This window comes from Hippopotamus amphibius, chromosome 11, assembly GCF_030028045.1.
Source record: "Hippopotamus amphibius kiboko isolate mHipAmp2 chromosome 11, mHipAmp2.hap2, whole genome shotgun sequence".
NCBI lineage: Eukaryota > Metazoa > Chordata > Mammalia > Artiodactyla > Hippopotamidae > Hippopotamus > Hippopotamus amphibius.
In genome coordinates, this window is record NC_080196.1 from 83,718,026 (window position 1) to 83,745,582 (window position 27,557).

At 41.7% G+C, this 27,557-nt stretch overlaps 1 protein-coding gene across 7 annotated transcripts in view; it reads right to left on the reverse strand.

The window, feature by feature from the left end:
• The window catches only part of PPP4R1 (protein phosphatase 4 regulatory subunit 1), a 50,705-nt gene extending 24,471 nt beyond the window's left edge, over positions 1–26,234 (reverse strand). Inside the window, exons 1-10 of one of the 7 annotated variants that reach the window (XM_057698919.1) lie at positions 26,110–26,163; positions 25,971–26,015; positions 13,751–13,806; positions 9,068–9,152; positions 8,144–8,250; positions 5,308–5,450; positions 4,708–4,854; positions 1,505–1,612; positions 1,315–1,380; positions 124–282 (exon numbers count right to left, since the gene is read on the reverse strand). In XM_057698919.1, coding sequence (XP_057554902.1) covers positions 124–282; positions 1,315–1,380; positions 1,505–1,612; positions 4,708–4,854; positions 5,308–5,450; positions 8,144–8,250; positions 9,068–9,126 — 789 coding nt within the window. In that variant the 5' untranslated portion in view covers positions 9,127–9,152; positions 13,751–13,806; positions 25,971–26,015; positions 26,110–26,163. Of the gene's footprint in view, positions 1–123; positions 283–1,314; positions 1,381–1,504; positions 1,613–4,707; positions 4,855–5,307; positions 5,451–8,143; positions 8,251–9,067; positions 9,204–9,592; positions 9,612–13,750; positions 13,807–23,350; positions 23,954–25,970; positions 26,016–26,109 lie in introns of those variants that run through there. The other 6 variants (XM_057698917.1, XM_057698915.1, XM_057698913.1 and 3 more) reach the window with 6 other exon arrangements.
• Positions 26,235–27,557: the final 1,323 nt, after the last annotated feature.

The window sequence follows — 27,557 nt, forward strand, 5'->3', positions numbered from 1 at the left end:
CTCTTAAAAGTATTAGCAATAACATACCATAAATGATAAATTATTTCTTAAATTATGAAATGAAAATTATGTCTTCCGTAAAATGCATTACTTTACAAAAATGGTAATTAAACAAAACCCTACCCAACGTGAAGGATCACTGATCAAATTAATAAATAGTGCTGATAATTTAGTCCGTCGAATTTCTTGACATGTTGCACATGAAACCGCCATGAAGCATTCAGCACAGGCCTTGCGGACTCCCCACACGTTATCAGAACAAAGCTGGAAAAATCTAGGCAGCTGTGTGAGAAGGATGGTGTTTCATCAGGCAGATAAACAGTAGGTTTCAGTGGTTACTTTTATTTCATTTTCCGCTTTCACAGCATTTACAACATTAGATCTTCTTAACAAAATTTAGAAGACTCGCTTAATGTTAATACTTAGTAGTTTTAAATAAGTCACACCCAATTCATTCCGCTACTGAGTATGGAAACACAAAAACACTACCAACAAGTACAGTTCAAATGTTACCCAAAAGCTTGTACTTAAACTTTTTTTTGTTGTTTTGTTTTGTTTTAAGAACTTTTATTGGGATACAACTGACATACAATAAACTGCATATATTTAAAGTGTACAATGTGATACTTTTTTCTTATTAGTAATGTATATATGGCAATCTTAATCTACCAATTTATTCCCCCCCCCACCCCCACTTTCCCCACTTAGTATCCATATGTTTGTTCTCTACATCTGTGTCTCTATTTCTGCCTTGCAAACTGGTTGATTTGTACCATTTTTCTATATTCCGCATATATGTGTTAACATATGATATTTGTTTTTCTCTGACTTCATTTCACTCTGTATGACAGTCTCTAGGTCCATTCATGTCCAAGAGCTCGTACTTAATTATTCTGCATAACATATGATTTCAGAAACTCTTCAAGTACATTAACTTGTACATTAAGCAGTTATCTCCCATGAACTAACTATTTAAAAATCACCTGCTGTACATTTAATTTGTCACTAAAATACTTGAGGGTTGCAATAAAATTAAAGATTCATTTGAATAAGTAAGAATTGATTTTATAGAAGTTGAAGTTAAAAAGGGATAATGGTTCTTAACACATCTGCATTTTTAACAAACTGTCCTCAACAAAACACAATTCAAGTGCCCAGATTACAGAAATTTAAACTCTTAAAGTCGTATTGTTTTTCTGGTTTACATCCACGGAATTGTATTAATACCAATTGGGGGTAACTGTATGTATTTCAAACTTGACGTGCTACTTTGTAACGTGCTGCTTTCCCCTTGGTAATTTCTGTAATACTCACCAGCATCTCCTCAGTAGCTTGCTGTCCAACTACACTGCAAATATCTCCAAAATTGGCAGCACACACCTGACAAGAAAAGCGTCATCAACACCTCAAAATATTACAGCGTTCTTTAAAAGTTATCTTTTAAATTTCACACATCTAGTAGCCACTAGAACCGTGTATTCTTAAATAACAACAACAAAAGTACCTTTCGAACATGAAACATTCTGCAATCACAGCACATCTCACAAAACCTAGGAAGGATAAGACGCTCTGTGATGTCCTTCCCAACCATGGGAGCCATTTTGCACATTATCTAAAATAAATGTGAACAGAAACACACTGAATATATCTTTAAACTAAGACTTTTCCAGTTTGCTAATTTATTAAAAGTATATAATTTAAGCAGGTGTAAGACAGGATATGACATCATTTTACTGCACACATCACAAAAAAATTCATCTTATTTAACCAAGGTGAAGACAGAAAAACAGATATTAACTACTACAGATAAAATCAACCAATAATTATTAAAGGTACAATTAACCCAGAGAAAATCCTAAAAGTTGCATTTATACCTACAGTTTCAATCTTATTAATCATTTTGTCTAATAAATTTAAAAGTAAAAAAAAAAAGACAAAAAGTACTTCCTAGGTGGTGCAGTGGTTAAGAATCTGCCTGCCAATGCAGGGGGACATGGGTTTGATCTCTGCTCCAGGAAGATTCCACATGCCACAGAGCAACTAATTGAGCCCACGCTCTAGAGCCCGTGAGCCACAACTATTGAGCCCATGTGCTGCAACTACTGAAGCCCATGCACCTAGAGCCCATGCTCCACAAGAGAAGCCATGGCAATGAGGAGCCTGCGCACCCAGAAGAGTAGCCCCCACTCACCACAACTAGAGAAAGGCTGTGTGCAGCAACAAAGACCCAACACAGTCAATAAACAAATAAATACATAAATTTATTAAAAAACAAAACCAAAAAACAACACAAAAAACCCAAACCTACATTTTCCTGATAGGAGAATAAATGGTGACTGTTCAGAAGAAACGATTATCCACAAGAAGGGTCTGGGTTTAGCGTACCTGCATTGCTAAGAAACGGCAGAGGCAGCCGTCACCTTGCCAAGTACCGTTTTCTCTGAAACTCGCACATGTGAAGACCGTCCTTACTCTGCAAAGCCTTGGTTCCCAGGGAGGTAAGGACACAGGTCTGATGTGCACATGATTCAGAAAACACAGTAGCAGGCAAAGTGAGGATGAACTGTTTGAAAACCAGCCCAATGCATTCAAACGTTTGCCCCCGTGCAGTTAGAATATGAAGAAATCTGATGTCTGCCACTGCTTCTCTATTACACCTGCTCCTGGCCATGCAAATATGACAAGGAAGGGCATCTGGTTGGAAAGAAAGAAAACTACTCACATACGCGTGACTCTCTACAGACCAAACCCCAAGGAATCTACAAAAGCTACGGGAACAAATAATTGAGTTTAGGAAGTCTGCAGGAAATATGACAGAATAAAACCCAATGTATTTCTATAAATTAGCAACAACTGAAAACGTTTAAAAACAGTATTACTCACAACAGTGTTAAAAAATATGAAATTTAACAAAGCACATACATGCTCTGTCTACTGAAAACTACCAAACCCTGAAGAAATGAAAACCTAAGTAAATGGAGATCTGCCCGCGGGTGTGAGGCAGATGCCGTCCCTGTCAGAGCCCCAGCCTCCTCAGAGCTGGAGGTGACACTGACACCCCCCAACCCCCAAAGCGTGGTTGTTTCTTGACTCCAGACTGTTTCTAGGCATTTCCAAGCCCGAGTTAATGATGCAAACATACACAGTATCACCGATCTAGCATAATTAAATTTCTTAGAATGAATTATTCCCAAGACAGAACAACTGGGAAGTGAGGGAATGCAAAACATAACAAAATTAACACAAACCAATTGTGACAGAATCACAGGTTTCACACTAGCACTAGATATAGCCTTTTATATATATACTACCAACTGTGAAGTTGGTGGCTGGTGGGGGGTTGCTGTGTGACAAGGGGAGTTCAACTCGAGGATGGGTGATGCCTTAGAGGGCTGGGGCGGGGAGGGTGGGGGGAAGTCGAGGGAGGGAGGGAATACGGGAATGTGTGTATAAATGCAGATGATTGAACTTGATGTACCTCAAAAAAAATTAAATAAATAAAAAAGATATAGCCTTTTATTATAATTCTAATGTTTTACGATTGTTAAATCCTGTCAAAAAGTAGAACAGAGCAACTTAAACTCTGCTCAGTATAAACCAACAGTTATGCCCAAACTGATTTCCTTTTTATTGAGAAGATTGTGAAACTTAAAAAAAAAAAAAAAAAAAAAATCTATGTTTTGGAACTTGACAGAGGTGGTGCTTTGTACATTACAAATGTACTAAATGCTACTTAATTGTAAACTTTAAAATGGTTAATTAGATAGTATGTGAATTTCACTTCAATAAAAATGATATTAGTAAAAAGTATCTAAATTTATTATTAACTGATACCTGAGTATCTAAAAATAATGGAATTTCCAATGAAAAGGAACTAGAGAGAAAATCTAATTCATCCTATGAATGATGCAGAAGCACTATAAAATTTTTAGTGTAATTTTTTTCACATCAACAAAAATGCAATTATATTTGGTTTAAATTGCAAACTCTCACTATCCAAATAGATCTGAATAACTTCTCAGATGGATTGTCACTTTGCTATTTAATTTACTTTCTGAACTGAGGAAACACAGACGTGAATTATAACAGATACTACTGTATGTCATTCATGTCCTATTTATGATAGCTCTCAAATAATCAAGATATTTGCTACCCATGTCCAAAACCCAGAAAACTCACTATAATACTTGACTTTATTGCATACATGACTTCCCCTGTGTATTTTTCTAATAATCATAATTTATACCATACATGCCTTCCCATGAAGACCATACGGTCCAGGACTGCAGCTTTGCACCATCACTGTTTTTCCCACTGTGGTTACACATGCCTAGAAAAGTGCTTGACAGCAATTCAAGGAGCTCAAATGTTTCTTCATTCAGACAGGGTTTTAAAAATTACACTGGTGATTCTTGCCATCTTATTTTTCCACTTTGATACAATGAATTCACAGTTAATTTATTATTTGCTCGCTATGTATCTTGCTTTCTCAGGCCCTGTGACAGAGCCATCAAAGTCCCAGGTGCTTTGCAAGCATGGGGGCCCCCAGAAAAGACATTATATTTCAAATTTAATGATTCGTGGCTACTGATACCCAATATGTATCAACCCTACAACACGTAACATAGCGTCATATTTAACGGGCACCTCCTATCAGTCAACACGGTGACTAATTTTCCCTGAATTGAAAAACTGAGCTCTACTTACAGCCACAGCTTCCGTCTTTACATCATCATTGCTGTCAGGGGCAGTCAGCTCTACGAGGACGGGGCACACTTTGGTCTCCACATCGAACCGCTCAATTAACTCCTGTTCCAACAGAGCCAGCAAAGCCGCCTGACTCGTTTTCCTTACCTAGGAAAAGACAAACACATAAACAAAGTTCATAGACAGTATAACAAAACTCTAACACTTGAATTTCACAAATCTGAAGACTCCTCACCCAACTAGAAGGGCTTCACAACTGGCAAAACCTTGCCCATAAAAATTGGTGGCTATTCAGCAAAGACAGAACTTGGTAGGTTGCGTTGTAACAGACGAAGTGGAACAGAAAACCCATTCTCGGGAAAGAGGTCTCCAAGTGACGTACTTTTTGAGGGCTGCCTGGGAGGGCAGCGGGTGAGCAGCAGGCACTAGGCGGGGTCTATGGAGGCATGAAGGCTACCTCCCAGACCCTCCACAACTTCATTTTGAAAAACAGAGTAACAACGTCAAAGAGGAGGGAACATTCTAATGAGAGCACCCAGTAGGCTGCCTCTGTGCCCCAGACTTTGCCCATTCCTGTAAGAATGGGCAAGGCCCTCTTACCTGGTTATTCTGATCTGCGAGGTATCTAACCACAATGGGTAGCAAGTACTTGGAAAAAGCGTATGGGATCGCAGGCCGGTTTTCTTGACAAAACAAGGCGATGTGAGGCACCTGCTCCATCAGCTCTGCTCTTACGGTCGGTTCTACAGAAATAGCAGAAAGGTGAGCTACACATCCTCCCCAGAACAAGATTCTCGCCAGGCTGGGGAGTCTTCAGGAGAGCTGCATCACGAGTGCTTGGGAAACGCTCTCCGGCCCTGTGATCCTTTTCACGGTCCCAGTGAGATGGACCCCATCCTAGCTTCCGTCCTCAGAGCCTGCCATCACTTCCTGTGAGGACCGGATCTGTTCACTGGAATTCACATCAACTGTAACAAACTCTGCTAGTTCAAAACCTCCAGGACAGGGCATAAGGACTGGCTCCTAGTCTAAATGCAGCCAGTGAGTTGAGGGTTTACAGGCAGACTTAACCAAGATGATGAAGGGTCAGGGAATGCTGAAGGAGACGAACAGATTTAAAAAAAACAAGAAATCTGAAAAGACCCAAGTACATATGGCAAATTTAAATGTGACAGATACAGCATTTCAAAAAGATCAACTGTTCCATAAGTAATGGCAGGAAAGTTAGCTGGTTACGTGAGCGAAAAAAGGTAAGATTACTAAACTGCTCTCTATACATAAATTCCAGGCGAAATCAAAGTTCCAAATGTTTTCTTGGTTTTTTTTAAAGATCGAAAGCACTAAAAGACAACATTTCAAAAAAAGTTTAGGGAATCCCCTGGCAGTCCAGTGGTTACGACTCTGTGCTTCCACTGTTTGACCCCTGGTTGGGGACCTAAGATCCTGCGCAGCTCCACCAAAAAACCAAAACCAAAAAAAACCCCAGTTGAATCTTGAGTTCGGGAGCCCTTTCAAGGCAAAAAAACCCCAAAAGTTAACTAAGACCTTCTAATTTCACTTTATAAAGACTTCATTATAGACAACAGATGTATCTAACAGGAGTTCTATATTTTGAACCATGTACAAAACATCTACCCAAACAAAAGTAAACATTAAAAAAAAAAAAAAGGACTCTGCAGTGGAGGAGAAGCAATATTAAAAATATTAAAGACTGAAACTTTCCTATATCTGATGGAGAGACAAGAATCCTCAAATTCATGGAAGCTACCATCACAGTGGCTCCAACGTTCCCCAGCCCTTCCATTTCTCCTAAACTACTCCTAACAGTCAGAAGTCGCCCAAGCAGCCTTCCATCACCCATCTTTTCCTCAAGTCAATCCACACGCTGTGATGCTGTTCTAAATCACAAACAGTGCAAAATCCTCCAGCTTGGCACAGTAGAAATATCTACAATCCGGCCCTCAATCTCTTTATTTAAGTCTCATTTTTCTAAACTGTAGGCCCAGTAAACTCACTGTTGGCCCAGTGGGCCACCATCCTGAGCTCCCCAAACCTCCACATCCATCCTTTCCTCTCCCGTCACCTTCTCTCCTTGGTCCCATCAACTCCAACTCAAACACCATCAACTCTCTGAAGCCAGCCCCAATTCTCCCTGTTATAATTTATTGTTAATATGTTGGCTGCATTCATTAAACTGTTAATTTGATGACAGAAATTCTTATTCATCTATTAGTAATGACTCTTGTATTTAATCTAGAACCTGGAAGAGAGTACGCACTGTTTTTACGTTTACTGAATGAATTCAACGAGTAAATGTCAACAGAGATATTTATCAGGAACTCAACAACTTGAGATACATCCTAAAACACATATAGAATATACATATATAAAAAATAGCACTGTAGTTGGTACACAGGTAGAAGAAAATAAGTACAAATTCTGCCTTAAAGAATATCTATGTCTCTACTAAGGAATAAACATAATGGAACGCAACAGTATCAACATTTTAAGTTAAACTGTTTATCTCTGCCAAATCAAAAAATAAATTATAAGTAAAAATCAAAACTGAGAGACCCTCCTAAAACCATTTTGGAACAAACATATATATGAACAATTATGTACAGAAAACACCACAATGAGATAGAATATTAGTAAGCTTACTAACATTTTTTTCCCACAAGAAAATAAAAAATATCTAAGGCTTATATAAATAGTAAACAAATTTCCAGGAGTTGCTTACCAAAAGATGAGCTCATCTAAAAATTAATGGATGAGAATTGTTGACATGCCAAAAAATTTGACAGAAATTGAAAAATAATACATTTTAATGAAGAGATCATGGATTTAAGGAAAAAATTTTATTTTTGAATTGTTTCTAAAATCAAATATAAAAATATGCTCAAAACATTAGGTTAAATAAGTAAATTTTATGTATGTTTTACGATAAAAAATATTTTTTAAAAATGTAATAAACCGTATTCTAAGCCTCAAAACAAGTTTACCTCTTCCTTCAGCAGGCACTCCTCCTATCTTCTTAGAGACAAACAGCTTTAGTTTTACAAGCGGTGATTAACATTTTTTATAAGTCAGAATGCATTTTATATCTGCCAAAAAAATTTACATCCCACTCCATTCCTTTTAATTTATTCAAAATTATTTTTTAAAAGTTTTTTATTAATCCTAAAATACTATTAATGTACATGATGCAAAGCAACGTTCTTAGATTTTTCTTATGAGAAATTTCCAAAGTTAAACTAAATGGGCCTACTATAAAATGTTTGGATCTTAGTAACAGGTTTTTATTTTCTTGTTACTGATGGGTTTGATAATTTACTTAGGAAATATTTCAAAGAAATCTCATATTACACTGAATTTTTCATTAGTTTTTAGAAATATAAATTTGGTAAAAGAAACGTTTCTCTGCATAAACACATACCTGAATCATCAGCTAATCTGCTAATTCTTTCCAAAACAGCAATACAATCTCTCTCATCCTCACAGACTTCCCTCAGTGTATCCAGCAGACTCCGGGCCACCATTTGTCTACGCAGAAAAAGAAAATTATACGATGCTCAGTAGCATCAATAGTTAGTACTTCAAAAGGCAGAATCCATAGTTTAGAAGAAAATTTTTCTGAATACATTTTATAACATATATTAAATCTCTAATTTCCTCTAAGTGAGAAATGCCAGTATGGATTTTAACAAGATGGGATTGAATGTTTACCAAAATATGTTTCACCTTTATCTGATATGACAAATTTCTAAGGTCACTGAAAATATGTTTCAAGTAGCTACCTTCAATTATTATTCTTCATTATATAAAATATTATCTTTACATATTTTACTAAATGAGTTTTATACATCTGTACCCAAAAAATTTTAGTAAAGACTTTAGATTTCCCAGAAAAGTCTGATACAGGTGGTCTGGAGGCCCTAGGTGGAGAAATGGTGCATCAGGGAGAGTGTGAGCTCTAGTCACTGCCGTGCCCCACACCCCTTGACCGCCAGTCATCTGGCCCACAGCAGGCACACACCACCACCTGCTGGAGGAATAACGGACTCCTCAGTAGCCACTTTACATGAACATCAAAATTATGCCAAATAGCAAAAAAGTAGTGTTTTTTTGTTTTTTTTGTGGGTTATTTTGCCAAAAAGCCAAGAAAGAGTGCTGCCTGCTTACAGGACAGAGGAGTAAATGACTTTTAGGCGGCCGTGGCTGTGATCAGCAGCAAACCTGGGTGACTCAGACTGCATGCGGTAATGACACCTGCTTTAAACTGGATACTTCTGTACACTGAAATTCCTGCAATAAAAGCCACCCTTCCACTTCCACCTTAATGGAAAGCACATGCACGTACCTGTTAAATACGTTCTCACTCGCAGCATACTTGTCCAGTCTCCCCAGGGGCGTCAACATATCATCTTGTGAGACAAAGTCCAGGGCTGAAGGTATAATAATCACATCAGACTCTGAGCTGCAGTCATCCACACCAACTATCAGAGACATCAGAAACACTCCTTGTAACACTGTCACACTGCAAGGTACCGCGTGCCTCTCCGAAGCAGCACAAGCAAAACTGCCCTTTATTGTTTTTGGAGTGGTACAAAAAGTCACGAGAGAATCTCAGAATCGATTCAGAAGCCACGAATGAAGGATGCTTCCTCTTCTTTTTCTACAGATACGTTCCAATTTCCCCTCAGAGCACAGGGGTCAGAGGCTGCAGAAACTCAGTCTGGGGTGATCAAGGAACAGAGTGATCGGAAAAGAGTGACCACATGGACCTGAGACCTTACACGTTCAACCAGAACATTAACAACTTATAAATAAATGAAGTGTCAAACGGACAGCGTTAATTCTGCAAGGCAGTCAGAGAACAACTCACATTATAGACAGAAGAACAAAGACAAGAATTACAGCAGCCTTCTCATCAGAAAGAATACAAGCCAGAGACAGCAGAGCAACATCTTTAAAGGACTGAAAGAAAAAAAAAAACAAAAGTCAACCTACACCTCTATACCCAGTAAACAGAAATCATTCAAATAGCTTTGAAATTCATGTCTTTCAAACACAAAGGTGAAATACTTTTTTTGACATACAAAAGCTGACAAACATCACCAGCAGACCTATACTACAAAAAATACTAAAGGAAGTCCTTTACGCAAAAAGAAAATTATACCAGGTGGAAATGTGGATCTTCACAAAGGAGTGAAGACTTTCAGAAATGGTGAATATGTGGGCAAACACAAAAGCCTCTTCTTATTTAAAAACAGCTCTTTAAAAGATAACTGACTAAGGCAAAATAATGTACTGTAAAATAAAGAAAAAAATGTACTCTGGGGTTTATAACATGTAGAAGTAAAATATATGACTACAATAGCACAAAGGGAGAGAAAGAGGGAGGTATATTGTCCTGAAGTTCTTTTATACACATATTATGTGACGGTAGACAGTAATAAGTCAGAGGCGCATACTAATTATAAGCTCCACAGCAACTATTAAACATCAAAAAAACCCCACCAAAAACAGATAGCTAGTAAGCCAACAAAGGCCATAAGATGGAATCATAAAAAATACCCAACCCAAAAGAAGGCAGAAAAACAGGATAAAAAGAAGAAGGAAGAGATGGGACAGATGGGAAACAGCAAGATGACCGAGGAAAACCAAACCACATCAATAATCACATTAAGTGCAAATGCTCAAAACAGCCCCACTTAAGGGGCAGAGACTGTCAAACTGGATAAAAAATAACACCTAACATGAAAATTATTTTCTCACATAGTATAGAAAAGTTTTAACAGGATATTTTGATCTACAATTCATAGCAAAGTACCTTATGTATTAGGAATCAGAGTTGTAAAAACCACCCAGAAACTCTCATTTGGCCCGTTTCGTCCTCTAAGACTGTTCAGCTGGTATGACCTAGAAGGTACCTTTATACAGGCTCTAGAATTCTGTGACTATAACCAAACTGTTTCATCAGTCACACACTTGTTAATCTTAAAGATAAATATTGATAGTATTGATTCTGGTCCATAAGAAGTCAGGGGCTTTTGGGAAGAGTCCCAGAGCAGTGACAGTCAAACATCGCTGTGTTTAAGACAAGCTTGGAGCACTTACTTTAAAATGCAGACCCCAGATCTCACATTCAGATCCTGATTGTGCAGGTCTGGAGTAAGGCCCAGGAGTGATCATTTTTAATAAACATCCCCAACTAGCTCAAATGCAGACTGTTGAACAAGTGTATTTGAGAAACATACGCCAAGGGGGTAACAAATCATATTTTGCTTCCACTTATGTTACCACTCTACCCATCACAGTTGACAATTATTTCTGTACAAAAGGGAGTTTTCCACTCCAGCAGAGGCACTGGAGGCAAAGGTGCATTTCTATTTCCCACAACTGCGGCCTCCTGCCAATTATCTGTGGAACCATTTTGTCCTGAATTATCCTCTCCAAATTCAGGATTTCCTCATCAATTCTTGATTAGACTAATTGGCTCTGCATTTAATCTCTATGGAGGTAGCAAGGGTGTGATCACCATGGCTACAGACTGCATACTTAAGTCTTACCCAGCCATCCTGCAAATGCCTGCCACAGGTTACAAGAAGGAGAAACACAAAAATAATCAATAAAAACTATCACCACTAAGAAAGAAAAATCATAAAGCATAAATGATGGTACAGTCAATTAAATCCTCAGATAAAAAAGAAAGAACAGAGGGAATGAACACAGCTATACTGCTACAAGGATCGTGTAGCTTATGCAAAGCAGTATATTCATTTTAAATAGATTATGGTAAATTAAAGATGCAAATTACAAACTTTAGGCATAATCTCTAAAACATGCAAGAAAGGATGGTTAGAAAGCCAAAAGAGAATTAAAATGGAATGTTAAAAAATACTGAGTTAACCCCCAAAAAAGTCACAAAAGGAGCAACAGAGAAAAAAAGAGACAAATAGAAATAAGCAACCAGATCGCTAACTGTACATTACTTATAAATGGACTAAACATTTAAGTCAAAAGGTAGAGAATCCCAAACTAATAACAAGCTAACAACTACAGTTGTTAGTAAACTATAGTCTGTCTACCAGAAACGTATTTTTAAAGTCAAAATTTCAACCCATGGGCTGAAAAGAAAAGGATTTTTAAAAAAGAGATAAAATATGAAACAGTAAGCGTAAGAAAGCCAGAGTGGCTATTTTATTTTCAGACAAAATAGACAAAGACAGGAGTATTACAGGAGATGAAGAGAGAGCTTTCATCACCTGGCTTGTGCCCTGAGGGTGCCCTCCTTTCTGGATTACTAACTGGATTCTGGACTCTTGGACATTTCAGCAGCAACAGCCCCTTACAGTGTCACAGCTTTAAAAATCCTATTTCCTACACTGATAAAGTGAAAAAATCATGTCAGCTTTTAATGTTATTTGAAATTGCAAAATGACTAAAAAAGCAATGAAAACAATGACTGCTCTGAAATGTTTTTTCAGATTATATCTATGCTCCCAAAATTCCAATGCTCCCTCTGCCTCTGTAAACTTACTGTCTTGGGTAGCTGAAGGGGGACCAGGATGGAAAGGAAAAGGGAAGGTGACCTGAAAGGTCAACACGAGACAGAATTCCTACACTTACGTAGGAAACCTCATTCTTCAAAACTTAATATTTAGTTATAAAATAAAAGCTTCCATGAAGAAGCTAAAAGACACAAGTGTCAATGAAAACTTTTTTCTTTTAGTGAATTCTAACAGAATTACTAATTGGAATAGAAACCTGGGATACGAACTTGAAGCCCTATACGTAAGGCTTAGTCCATCTTGTCTCAAATTAGACTCAGTAGGTCCTCCTAGTTACAAATCAGGACAAGAATCAAATGTGCTACAATGCAAATAAAGAGAACATCCCAAAAAAGAGGACAAGAGAAAGAAATAAAACAAGGACATTCATCTTTGTTACTTATAAAACTAAATCCCCCCCCTTTGCATGAAGCTAAGAGACCACACAGCAGAAGAGACAGTCACCCCTGCAGTTCAGGAAGGGCTCCAGCTACTCTCCACTCCCCACATCAGCGCCAGCTCCAGCATCAGCAGGAACTCATAGCTGCGGAAACCAACATCCCAACTTCCAGCTGTTTTATATTTAAGGAAAACAGCATCTAAAATGTAAAAACTTAAAAGCTGGAGCCATTTGAAGTTTTAAAGATGATTAATCACTACATTGTTATAGCGACAGTGATGTGAAAAGAGCAGAGGATCTTTAAAGTTAAGACAGATCTGGGTCCAAATCTCATGTTCTGCTCCTTGTGAACTATGTATAGGAACTTACGCAAGTAATTAATTAAATTGGTTCCATTTCCTCACATATAAAATACTTTTTTGTTGTCAAGACTTTAAGACACACAGACAAAGATAACGTCTATAACGCACCGAACATGGAGTCAGGCTAGTAAGTCAATGTTCCCTCGAACTCGCAGTTCATTTGCTTCTGATACAGAGAATCTCAGCATGGTTTCCCTGTGTTTTTAAATGTTTTCATTCATTTCATTCAACCAGTAAGTAGGATGGCACATCTACTGTTTAAGTGCCAGGCACTCAACAGGGAACAGAGATGTAAAAATAGAAAGTGTATGCATGTAAGTATCTATGTACACACACGTATATATATGTGTGTGCACAGACAAAGACAAACTATGCTACTAAGAAAGATGCGTGGTGTAAGAGTATACACACAGAGACTGCTGTTCACTTTACACTAGTCTGGCGAGCAAGAGAAGGCTTCAAAGCCCAGCCAATTCTGGGGAGACACACTGAGGTTTGCCAAGCAGGACAGAGGGCGGGACAGGGCGTCCTAAACCAAGAACCTCAAAGACAGGGAGTTGAGGAAAACCAGTTGTGTCTAGAAAACGAGAAGACGTTCAGGACATGTGGGGCACAGGGTTCACATGCAAGTGAGGTGGGAGGAGGAGGGGATGGTGACCAACCAAAAGAAACTCAGCCTTCTAGTTTTTGACAGAGTAACATTATTACATTTTGCAAACTCCTCCTACCTGGCTGGAGAAGTCACACTGCAGCCCTGTAACTGGGACTGGCACTTGAGATTTTTCTAAGAAACAACATAAATTCAACCGTTATCTCCTTTGAGCGACAATTCCGGGCAGCAGACATACTAATTATAACATAGTTATAATAAAGCGTGATTTAAATGATCAATTATTAGTTAAAACTCTCTCTCTTTTTTTTAATTAAGAAAGAAGCAGAGATCGTGCTGTCTCTCCCAAGCCGAGCTGCCTCCTGGTTGGTGCACGACATTCTGAGGGCACCACCCTGGCCTTGCCTTGCACCCCTTCCCACTGCAGAAGCCCTGGGCCCCCAGGAGCACAACTTCTCACCCAAGGGAGGCAATTTTAGCTCTGCCTGCATCAGCACCCCCAGTCACTGTCCTACTCCCCACAAACAAGGCTCAGATATGTGCCACCTTCACGCTAATTTCATGCTCACTCAGCAAAACTTTTGAGTCTACTCTTCTTAAAGCTTACACTTCTCTCAGACGTTTCAAATCTTTATTCGAAGTCCCCAGAACTACCCTTAACAAATCACCTTCCATTCCTACCTTACTACCACACATGAACGTGATGCCAAGTCAGGAAAAAGAAGGTGCCAGCAACCATGAGCACAGAAGCGCAGGGAGAACAGTGTGAGTGGTACCTGCCTGCTTGCTCCTCCCCGACCACAGACTTGCTTGAGGGCAGCAGGAGGAGGTGCAAAGGTGCACCGCTGTCTTCAAGTGAGCCTCAAAACAGCATCTCACCGCCCTGTCTAAACAGAGGTTCTCCCACCACAGCCATCAAACACCAGCCCCCTTACCTAGGACTCAACCACAGACACAACGTTCTGATGTGGAGGGAAAGGAAAGGCTGGCTGCCAGCCCTGCACATGTGGCCATGACCACACTTCAGGCACACCACAAGGTAATTAAGGGCCATTCTGACCACCTGGGCTTTTCCCTGATACGATGAATCCAGAATTTAAGCCTGCTAGTCTCTAAAATGACTTTTCATCAAAATTCTTAAAGCTATAGCTCACCTCCTCATTGAAACAAATGCAATATCCTATTTCTCTTTCACTCTTGTGACCCTTCTCAAAGATTAGTGATGATTTGCCAAAATGAGGGACAAGGCTGACTCCCCCATCCCAACACCTCCCCCGACCCCCAAGCTCTCTCTCGTTGGATTCTCTGGAGTACGTACTCAATCCTGAGTTTTTCTACCTTTCTAGACTATTCCTTCTGGCTTCTCTCTAACCCTCTGTGTAGGTGGTTTCTTCCCCCACTTTGTCCTCATGCACACACTGTCCACACACACACCTCTCCTCCCCCTGATAATCCACAGCTTCAACCACCACTTACAATGCAGAGGACCCCAAACTTCCGCTCTGATCCCCACATCCAGGTTTGCAGGTACTTCAAAGAGTGTCCGCCTCCAAGTCACAGCTGTTCTGAAAACCAAACTGTCCAAACTAATCTTATAAAAAAATCAGCGCTTCCTCAAGACTTTCTGATTACCACCACTTCCCCCAGTAACCTTGAGATCTCAAACATGAGGCCTTCAGCTACTTTTCAAAGCACTTTTCTTGCCCCATACCTAATCAGTCGTTAAGAACTAGAAATTCTACTTCTATAAAGTATTCTGTATTCCCACACCTCTCAGTTTCCAACACCGTAATTCAGAGGCTCTGACATCACCTGCTTAGAGCAAACTGGGGTACTTGGACCCCATAAGGTACATGAAGCTTTTCCGAGGAATAAATTAAGTGGACAACTCTAAGGGCTATTCCAGACCCCAACCTCTAGGAGTACCCCATCACAAAAATGTGCCTGGGCTGTGGATTCAAGGCCTTCCCTTCCACAACCTCCCCCCTCCCCCCTTAACCTCAAGGCTGCAGTGCTGCACTGGCCCCATGCAGAAAAGCCTCCACTGCAAAGCAAAGGGACCCTCCACAGCACCAATGAAAGTGTTCAGAGGTCAACTCTCTAAAGACTGTCACACATACTTTACAACTCAGGTGTTCATTCTTCAATCCTTTGCTTTCAAAAAACAAACAAAAACTGAAAGACTGATAGCTCATTAATTTTTAAATTTTTGACACACAGTTGGAAGTTCATGTAAATAACTGACACTGCTAGCAAAACCCTTTCCATCCAACTTATCTATGTCAACAAAATTTCTCTGTGCTTATAGCTCTTAAAATAAAAAGTAGAAATTGATGCTAAATATTGTTTCATTCTAGCAATAGATTATACTCACCCATGGATACATAAGTTATTTTTTAAAAGCTCCATCCACTTTACTGAGATGCCTATTCAATAAAATTTTGTTTACCAAGTGTTTATCACAATTTGCAATACATTCTGGTTGATCAAGTGAGTATTAACAATAATAATGAAAACAAAGTTTTAAAGTTTTTTGTGGCCACAGGAAACTAAAATTTTCAATTTTTCCTTATATTTTTGGTGCAAAGAAATGTGATAGGGTAATCAATAAACTTTCAAGCATAAAAATACGTTAAGGTAAAATTTTATGCAGGAAACAGATCAAAAGGAAAAACAAACAATGTAAAGTTCCCAATTTAAAGAGTTTATTCTGTAATTTTTGAAAATGGATGATAGTGTGAAGTGCTATAGTATTTAGATTCCATTTTTAAAAACATGACAGTTTCATTTTGAAAATATCTTTAAACTTGAAAATGTATAAGAGAGTTTTCGATATTATTTTAGAATAATTAAGTTGAAGACCACTGCTCTCAACTATTACAATGGTCACTCCATCTACTCTAGTCCCCTCATCCTAACCCAGTTTACAAATCAGAAACCACTTCCTTCCCACTGTAATCCAAGGGCCCCCCTGACCTCCCCCCACACACAGCCCATGCTGGGGGCTGTTTTCGGCTGGTGCCCCACACTGGCCCGTCTCAAGTGATTCCATCTGCTCCATGTCTGCCCTCTTTATCCTCATCTCAGTTTAAACTCACCTACTTATAAATACCATCCAGAAAGTATTTCCTACCCTTTTGGATTAAGATCTCTTCCTCCTATGAATTCCCCACAGTCTCGGGGGCCTGTGCTTTTACTCCACCAGCAATTGCAGTATTTTATTTTTACTTCTTTTTTTTTTCCCTTTTGTTCCCCAACCAATCCAAACACAGATAAAGTCTCAGAAGACAAAGCTTATCTTGCTAAACTTTATTACCTAAACAAATAAAACCAAAAAATGGGGTCTAATGCTTCTCTTGAAGAACGCCTATTCATTAACATTTGTTAATGAGAAGGTAGTCCACAGAGACACCTGAGCAGACAAGGGTCTTTTAATAGCACTTTATCCTCCCCTAAAACACTCACAAGATCATTAGCATATGAGCACCTTTGAGAAGTACTACACACAAGAGAACTGATTAATTTGTACAAGCTAACTTTCACCAAGTCTGATGAAAACATACTTCTATTCCTCACACAGCCTCTAGGAATATCCGCTAAAACAGGAAAAAGCTGCTGGTATGTCCTCCTTCAATCCTTCCCTTGATGATGCTAAGGCCATAATAAACTTGCCAATTTCTGCTTGTTTCCCAAGTCCTTTATATCTTAGAAAACAAAAAATAACGAGACACACCATACAGATTTAATCATCTTTATAAGTTTACCTTAACATTTGGGGCTTTAAATATTTTAACAAATAAACCAACAAACAGAGAGGAAGGGCAAGCTCTTCCAAAAAGCAAAAAGCCAGCGAGGAAACTGTAACTGATTCAACACACACTGATACTAAGGGGTACATGTCTGTCTGGGAATGGGTAACCCCCAGTGTCAAACCACTCCCCTTACTAACTACAAAAGAAAAAAAAGAATCTTTATGTGGAAAAATCTGGCCATCATCGCGCCCTAACCAAGTGGTTAAAATTAAATTACCATCACCAATAATGAAGCACTGACATCAGGTGCCTTTGGATATGAAGCCCTGAGAAAATCATGGAATTATTTATACTTACACAGCCAAAGAAGGGAGGCAGGGAGGGAGGGAGACCTGAACTAAACCATGAGGAAATAGATAAAACCAAGCTGACTCTTCAACTACCAATATCATGAAGATAAAGGCTTAGAAATTGTTCCAAATTAAAGAGACATGACAAGTAAATGTAACAAAGAGCCTGGAGGGCAAGACAGTTGCCATAAAACACATTATTGGACAATTGGTGAAGTCTGAGAATGAACTACATATTATAATTAATTTGTGTCAATATTACACTTTCTGAATTTGCTGATGAGCTTAGCCCTGCTCTTAGGAGATGCAGGCTAACCATCAGGTCAGGTCAGGTCTAGACAACTTCTTAAAAAGGTGCAACGAATAGGTTAAGAATAAAGTATACAAAAAAAAAGAATACTGCATACATTCCATTGTGTGTCTGTAATTATAATTGTAGAGAGAAAGAGCAGACTGCCAAAATGTTAATGTTGAGTGCAGGTGAAGAGTTTGGGGAATTAGCTATAACACCTGTGCAGCAACTTCTGTGTGAGTCTGAAAGTTCTCAAAGTAACAAGTTTAATCTGAAGATAAATCATTTCATTATTTTACTGCAATTTAGGTTTATGGCCTTATTCAGCTTGGCCAGAAAACCACGATTTACCTCAGCAAGCATATACTGAAGGTGTGTGCTGGGCTCTCCGCTATGGGCACAGAGAAAAAATGTTCCAGATATACATCCTCAAGCAACAGGTATGTAAAGTTTCAGTGTGTGACAATATAATGCTTATCAGAAATCTTTTCTTCAAATAGAATATTAAAAGTTCACTAAATTCTTAGAAATGATCTTTACTAATAAGTATAAATTTGTCCTACAGCATATTTAATTTCTCAATTGAATTTAAACAGGAATAATGTGCTAAAATTAGCTCTATGAATATTTCAAAAAATATTTCCCTAAAGTACAGAAGAGGCAGGGGCCTGTTATCTACTTTCAAATTAGGTACCAAGATCACATTTTCTACACAGTATCTGCCAGTCACAGATGCAGCACATCAGAGTGCCTGCAGGTGTGGACTCCCATACTCCATACATGTGGTATTTGTTCCTCCAGTGAGCAAACATTTCCCTGCAGTCTTATTAACCCGGCTGCTCTGATTAGTAATCCTTTTTTTCTGTATGTAATCCAAACATAAAACTTGAGCTAATCCAGGTCCAAACTGCCACCAATCCCCATAAATGAAGTAACGAATTTATCTGAAATTTTCAAGCTTATTTCTACCAAAAACTAACTCGATAGACTTAAATGTAAAAATACTTTATATCAAATCTGACTTTGAATACAACTTCAAAGCAGTATATACATTTAAATATAAATTCTGCAGTAAGATTTTGGTCTGGCCACTTCTGTAATTAGGTAGTGCTAGGATCAGGCACATCAGATCACACCGATGTTCCTGCCCGCTTTTGCCCCAATGACTGGCTCCCTTATACACGAGTGTTTTCAAATACAAAGAAAAGGGGTATATTGTGCTTCCAACATTCCCGTGACAAACAGGCACTACCCAGAAAAAAATGATTTTACCTACCAAATACCTGGAATACGCTATGACCTTCACATCCTCCAGAACCTCTAGGAGGTTAGATGACCTAAATGAGGGACAAACTTGGGGAGGTCAGAACTGGAAGGCAGGAAGGGCACAGTCACAAAGAGCAGTATGACAGTAAAGGCTGTTTTCAGCCAGGTCTACGTGTAACCTGACACATTCAAGGTAGGTGACTGAGCAAATGACTCAACTGTTCAGAGAAGCCTCAGCAGGTGCCACTTGTTAAATTTGTGGGGCTACACACCTCACAGGGGAATAGCATCAGCCAGGAGATAGCACAACGCCTAACACATTTGATATAATACGTGGTAATTTTTTAAATGAACAGAATTCTGAAAGTTCTCCCGCTTCCCTTCTTCAGAACTCTAAAATCTACAAGGTCTGAACTGTATTCTAGCCTCTGCCATGAAGCCATCTCTGTGTGCAAGACCTTGGGGCCCAAACTTTTAATGCTTAAAACGAAAAGGAAGAATATGTAACCTGTCCTCTAGCTCTTGATTTCTATTAATTCTGGAATCACTGGCTCACAAGAGGCATAGCGCAACTCAAATTTTTTAAGTTCGTGTGATCCTCTGGATAATATAGTAAACCAATTTAAAATATAAAGTTCAGCTTTTGTTTACCAATACTCTTTTGTTACCTTAAGGCTGACTCAAAATGATGAAACACGCTTAGCATGATAAAAACAAGCAAGATGTTGCTTCCTTTAATCTGGTGATCAGTACTAAGATGAAAGCGAATTGTACAGATGGGCTTTATTACAGTAGAACAAGCAAGGAAAATGTCTCAAGAACCTAATCATTTAAACTTTCATAAATTACCATACCTCACCATAATCTCAGATGTCCTTCTGTTCTTAGATTAGAACATCACACTTCAGGTACATGCCTTGTGAAATATTTACAGTAAACTAAATGACACCGGGGACATCTTTAAAGTATTCTAGCTGCCCCCTCCTTACCCCCACCCACAAAAGTTCAGATGTTACAGAGGGATAAGTGAAAGTTAAAGCTGATGGTGGGTTTATGATGGCTCATTTGCTTTTATGTATTTTTTAAATTTCCTATTAAAAAATTAACAGTATTTACTTTAAAAAAAATCAACGTAATTCTTCATATTAAAAGACTAAAGAAACAAAATTATAAATGCAGAAAAAGCATTTGACAAAATCCAACATTCATTCCTAATTTCAAAAAAGGTCTCAGGAAACTCAGGGGACTTTCTCAGCCTGATAAAGGGCATCTGTGAAAAAATAATAAATTGAACATAAAAATTCAAAATTTCTGCTCTTCAAAACACACTGCTAGGACAATGAGAAGAAAGTCAAAGAATGGGAAATAATATTTGCAAATCACATATCAGAGAAAGGACCTGTATCTGGAATATACAAAGAACTCTCAAAACTCAGTAAGAAAACAAGTAACCCAATTTTAAAAATGAGCAAAAGATCTGAACAGACACTTCACCAAATAAGATATACAGATGCTAAATGAGCACATAAAAAGATGAGCATTATCAGACTTTAAGGAAATGCAAATTCAAACTACAAAGAAAAACACAGTTCACAGACTAGCTCAAATGAAGAGCTCCCACACCAAGTGCCAGCAAGAGTGTGGGGCACCAGGACTTCCACACATGCTGGTGAGGGTGGGGAACCGTGCAGCCATTCTGGAAAGCAGGTTGGCAGTGTCTTAAAAAGTTAAGCAGCCAAACCACCCCTAGGTATATATCCAAGAGGCGGAATGAGGACATCCACACAAAGATGTGCACCTGAGTGCTCAGAGCAGGGTTGTAACAGTCAAAAACTGAAAGCAATCCAAAAGCCCAGCAACACTGTAAAGACAGAAAATAGCTGAGGAGAGTGAAGTAACTTGCTCAAGATGACCCAGTGAATAAACGGCAAGGGCTAGAGCCTGAACCCGGGTCTAAGGTTTATGAAGCCCAGTGCTCTTTCCCTACACTAGACTCTACTGGAATATGTAGAGCAGCACAACAAATGCTCAAATACGAACCAAGATGGTACCAATGAGTCCAGAAAACAAGTCTGCTCCTAGGTCTGGGGAGAAAGAGGGCTAAGAAGACTGACTTAAAAGGATAGTTAGGGAAGGGAAGAGGGAACTGGCCCTCGGGGGACCTGAAAGCTTGGCGATTGTGCAAAAGTCCCCTCTTACAAGTTCCAGGGAGCACAGGCCTTTTCACCACCTTCACCAAAGTCGCAGAGATGTGTCACCTGCTCTTCTTCCCAAACATTAAATCAGGTTTATTTTCAGATTCATGTTAAAAGCAACACACCCCAATTCAAGTGCAGCAACTGCCCACCCTATCACGCAGCTGATGACAAAAATTCTCTGTCATCAAGAGAGAAAAATCCAAAATTCCAAAATGTAAGGCAAACAAAGAGGTGAGGAACAATAGGTTAATAAATACAAAATCTTCGTTTTGATGAGAAAATGAGGCCAAAGGACTAGAAATAATAAACCAGTCGATCAGCACGTGGCAGACTAACGAACTTCACCCACCAGGCAGAAGAACAAACAAAACCCCATGCATCTAGGTGTTCGGGTTTCCCCTCCAGTCCTGCAGCTACAAGCCCAAGTGGCTGACACGCATCGTTACAGAGAACAAAGAGTACTCTCCCTTTTTCTTTCTTTTGTAAAAAAATTCTGTATGGGGAATTACGACCCAAGGCATCATTAACTGATTCTATGCATGTGGGTACCACTAAAACCATTTCTAAGCACCTCTTCTAGGATACCAACTATATCATCTCTAAACAAAGATTTCTCCTGTTCAATCTTGTTGGTAGCAATCGAAACATGCTACAAGTCTCATGACTCACTCTCCCAAATCCTTATTTAACAACACTTCTAAATATTATGCCTTTCAAGGGCACCTTCCTGGGGTTTCCTACTGACTCCCTGGCCACTACAGGACACAGCCCCAGCTTTTCACTCCTCGCTTCCACAGGTAGCGAGACTCTAAGAAGCTTATCAATGCTAGTTTTCAAAAAGTAGTCGAGGGCCCAGAGGCTCTGGAAGGAGTTTAGTCTAGAGAGCTACGCCCAATTAGTTCTGGACCCTCTGTTAATTCACTATTTCAAACCTGAAAAACAGTATCGTGTAAAAGGATTCCAAAACTTTAACAGGAAAAGTTCTGTGCTGTGGCATACTCTAGGAGAGCATGCTAGTCACAGCTGAGCGAGCGGTTAACATATAGACCGTGTCAGCTGCATCACACCTGAGCCTCACTAGAATCCCCTCTCTCTAGGTTAAATTAAACCTTAGGCAGAATGCCAGATTCATCTTCAAGGGTAGTTATGCTAAGCACAGGTTCAAACAAATCGCCTACACAAGCTGGGGCCGCTCGATGGTGTGAACTGGGCAATCTAAGAAAAAACTTTAAGATACAATACTTAGAATCAGGAGCCCTGACCTAAGATTCTGGCTGGTACTTAGGAGTTGTATCCCCTGAGAGAATAATTTAGTCCCTCTGCGTATCAGCTGACTTATTTATTAGTATTGGAACACCAGAGTCTACACGTCTATGGCTACCGGGAAGAACAACCTGGGTATGAAAGCTACTGTAAACCACTACATGTTACGTCATCTTTCTTATAAAATAATCTTCAATGTATTACTTTCACAAATAAACTTTAATCAAACTCCTTCAGTGAAATTATTTTTACAAACATTAACTCATCAAATCCTGCTGTATCTTAAGTTCCACCTCACCTATTCTAGAAATCTAGCAACTTCAGTGTATACCAAAATTACACCTGTGAAGAACTGACAGTAGAAATTTAAAATCTCTTTCTCTGAAAATCTATCCATAATTCTGTATGGACTCCTATCATTCTAGGAACAGGAAGGGTTCATCCAACTCAGAAGTCACTCTGCTTTCACTCTGAAATTCAAAGTGTGTTTCATCAGACAGTATTGGAAGTATCACTTTTAAACAAACTTAGTTTTTCACTGCATTATTCCTCTAAACATAATTTTAATACTACCTTATGATGATGTTATTTACTTACCTTTATGACGTTTTGAGATGTACATACAAGGCGCCATTTTTCACACATTAGGATTTTGTTTCTTTTTCTCCAAGGGTATCAGTCAAGTCCATCTCTGACGAACCCTTTTCCCAGTTCTACCCACTTTTCTACTGACTCTACACAGAGACTTATGGGCTTAAAACGAAACAAATCAAAGGAAAGACCTAAGAGCCTCATCTCAGGGTCTGGCAATGCCCCCCTTTCAAGATCTGGACCCCACCCAGGGCCTCGCCTGCTCATCACTTGTACAGTAGTATTTACTCTCTTATGTCTTAGTCTAGGTTCTGCATTTAGGAAAGGCAACCAAGAATCTAGAGCTTAAGCAGAAAACAATTTCTTCCCCTCTCAAGGGCTGACTCAGCCCTGGCGTGGCTGAAGGGGCAGGCGGGAGGCAGCCTCCACCAATGCTGCCCCCAGAGAGAAGACACAAGCCTCGTCCTGCAGGCAACTAAGACCCTCTCTAACCCATCTGGTCCTCTCCCTTCTCCAGGATGTGCCAAACCTCCCCATTCCTTCCCCATCCATCTCGCCCTGGACCAAGGTCCCAGCACCAGGTTCTGTTCTCACCCTTCCTCCCTTTACAACAGACGTCGAGTGGTCCTTCAACTGGCCACACATTCCAAGATCCCTTGCTCCTGAATATTCTGGGAAGAGGTATGATCTGTAGAAACAGTAGCAACTAAGAAAAATAAACAATTATTCTAACAAAAACTTCAACCAAATTATAAATATGCAAATAAACTGTCTGTGCCTTCAAAGGTCGAACATTTTATCCTAAATGAAAACACACTGGGCCACAATACAAATCATCTATACTTCAATTTAAAAAAAAGAAAACAAAACCCACTGGGAACGAACATGACATTAAAAAAAAAGTAAATTGCAAGCATCAACACCATCTGCAGATATGTAAATTCTGTGGTGTAATATTCACCATCAGTATTCCCTTCCCTGCACTTTCCTTCCAGCTTCCCTCGCTCTTTCCTCATTATAACAATGCATAATAGTTGCTATTCACCACCTACCATTCTAAGTGCTTTACCTGCGTTAATTTAGGTAAGGCTCTGACAACCCTATAAGGCAGGTAATACTAACTACACCTGTTCACAAATGACAGCACTTAGAGAAGTTCAAGTGGGCCGCAGGAAAGTGAAAACGCCAGGACTGGAACAAAGGAGTCCTGCTCCTGAGTCCTGTCTATTAACGACTGTGCTAGGATGCCTCTGACGCCTTCATTGTCACACTTACATTAAAACTGCTTGTAAACCACTAGAGGGCACGGACTGTGACCATCCTTCACACTGCTCTGTCCTCAGTACCGAGCACAAGTCTGGAGGGTACTGAAGAAATCACTGTTGAGATCTGCACAGACAGGCCGCCCCTTCTACACTGTGCTCCTCTTACGGGTGAAGGACAAAACTACAGCTCATCCTTTAAGCTTTAAATGTGTACGGCCCCTAAGTGACGATAAATGAATGACGGTCCTCGACGTCTGCTGAAGGAACGCGTCTTCTACCTGCAAAGCCTTGAACCTAAAGACAAGCCTGAGAAGCCTTGTCTGGAGACAATCACCAGTCACCTCTCCAAACCTCTCCCATCCTAACTCTGCAGGAAATCAAGAAGTGCCTTAACTAACATTTTAAACACCTTCCTAGTAGGAAGACCAGTCCTAGGGTACAACGTTACAGGAGATGTAAAAGCTGTCCTTCACTACGTGAGCACTGCTGCCTTAAGAGAGCGTTTTACTCAAAAACACAAACCCAGACTTCGCAAAAGATGACTTTACATATGGTTCATTCACTTTCGATAATACTTGTTTTTAGAGGCTTCCTAAAGAGTAAATCCCCCTCAAGTCACTCAAAACACCCCGTAATTTAAAAATTAAGCTTAATGCGGGCAAGGGAGACCACATTCGACACTGCCAAGGAGGACCTCCCCGGCATTCGCGGGAGCGGTTCACGGCGCAGCCCCTCGGGGTTCCCGGCGTGGACGGGATCAGGGTGGGCGAGTCGCGGCACCGGGCGGGCTCCCCAACCCCCCCACGTCCCGCCCGATCACCGCTTCGACTCCAGAGCAATTTCCAAATTCCTGCCGAGCTCGGCGGAGCACCCGCGAGAGGAACACCTCCGTTCTGACACTCCTCCGGGAACCATGTCAAACTTTCTGTTTTTCCTGAAGCCAAAGACTCAGCCCTGAAAACTTCAGTGTCCCCGGGGAAGCCGGGATGTGCAGATGCAGGAAGGCCCGGCTGAGTCGCCAACGTTTGCGCCGGAGAAAGGCGGTCGGTGGAGCCGCCCGTCCCGCCCAGGCCGCCCCTTCCGCCTCCGCGGCCCCGGACCCCGGCCCCCGGCGCGGGCCTCGGGCGGCGCGGCGCTGGGGCAGCCTCGGGCGGGCTCCGGGCGGCGGGCGGCGCCCCGACTGGCCTGCCCGGCCGCGACCCCGCACCAGCCGAGGCGCCGGGAACCAGCGGCCGCGCTCCCGCTTCCGCCGCCGGGGCTCCGCCCGAACGGCCGCCCGCCGCCCCCGAGCCCGCGCCGAGGCCCGGGCGCCCGCCGCCCGCCGCCCTTCCTCCCGCCGCCCGGGCCCGGCCCGCACTCACATCCGTCCGCGTCCTCCGGCAGGTCCTCCTGCAGCAGCGACAGGTCTGCGCCGAGGGAGACAAGAAAGGCCGTGAGCCCGCCGCCCGCCGCCCGCCTCCCCGCGCCCCCGCCCGCCGCCGCCCGCCGCGGGGCCCGTACCCGCCATCTTGCGGCGCCCCCTCCTCCGCCGTCGCCCGGGGACCCGGGGCTCCAGGCGCGGCGCGCGCGGCGGCCGGTGGACGCGCGCGGGGGGCGGCGCCGCGGGGACGCGCGGGGCGGGCCGAGGGCGGTGGGCCGGGGGCGGCTCCGGACGCCGGGCGGACCCGCCCCGCCCCGCCTGCCTGCGCGCGGCTCCGCCTCCCGCCTCGCTCGCTCCGCCCGCCGGCGCGCTCTCGGCTCGGCGCGCTGTCGGCTCGGCTCGGCCCGGCCCGGCCCGGCGGTGCGCCGAGTGCGGACGCGCGGCTGCTGCTGTCGCCGCCGGGGCCCCGCGCGTTGTGCCGGGAGGGGCGGGCGGGGCCTCCCGCGCGCTTTGTTGGGTCACCGGCGCCGCCCGCCCGGCCCCGCGCCCCGGAGCCCGCGGGGCCACCTCCGGGCGGGAAGCGCCGCGAACAAAGCCGCGGGGACAGCCCGGCTTCCCCGCTGGTCTCGGCCCTAGGCTCAGGGCCGCTCAGCAGCCGGCGCGGTGGGCGTGCGACCCGGCGGTAGGAGGACGGGCGGCCGCCGCCTCCCAGGTTGTTGGGATGAAAGAAAAGGTGGGAGCCGAGCACCTCGTACTGGGCATCCCGCAGGTGCTGGGGGACGGCGCCTAGCATTAGCTTTTGTCTTTAAATAATGTTGGTAGCACTCGAGGTACTCAGCTGAAATCTGTAGCACAGATTCTATTATTCCCGTCTTTCCGCACGTGTGAAGTGATGAACGCAACCTCGCAGTGTCGAGGTGGGGCCCAACCCGGGTTTTCTGACCCACTTGCCACTGTCCTGTGTCCAGGACTGCCGCCCACCTCCCTGTCTCCCCAAGATGGTGGTGCCCTGAAGGGAGACGACACGGAACTTGTGTAAGTGCTGCCACGTTGGGGTCTGGGCTCTGCCGGTGGAGAGGGCATTCTGAATAGTCTGCACGGCGGTCTTAACCAAGGCCACTACATTACATTTAATGCCGTGAAAGAAGCAGAGCCTCTGAAATTCATAATTCTGGATAATAAAATGGGTCTCACGTAGCTGCTCCAAAAACTTCCCTTTCAGATGTTACAGGATGGAATGCATATTGCATATTGTATTTGGTTTCTGAGAGTAACAACAACTGGAAAAGCATCTTTAACTCTAGGTGTGTGTCTAATTTTCTCAAATACAAAATAATTAAAAGCGAAACGGTCACAATCCAGTTGCAGAACCCCCTTCTGTGGATTCAGCTGATACTAACTCTCAAAATGACACGGAGTTAGAAATTCACAAACTATCAGTTGACTCAACCTGTGACAGTTTTGCCCTGCTGACACCTTCCACTGTAGCAATTCTGGGTAGCAGGAGGAGGGCAGAGCATTTGGCTCTTCACACTAACTGATGATCTCCTTGCAACAACACAAAATCTACAGTGCCAACTAGACTTCA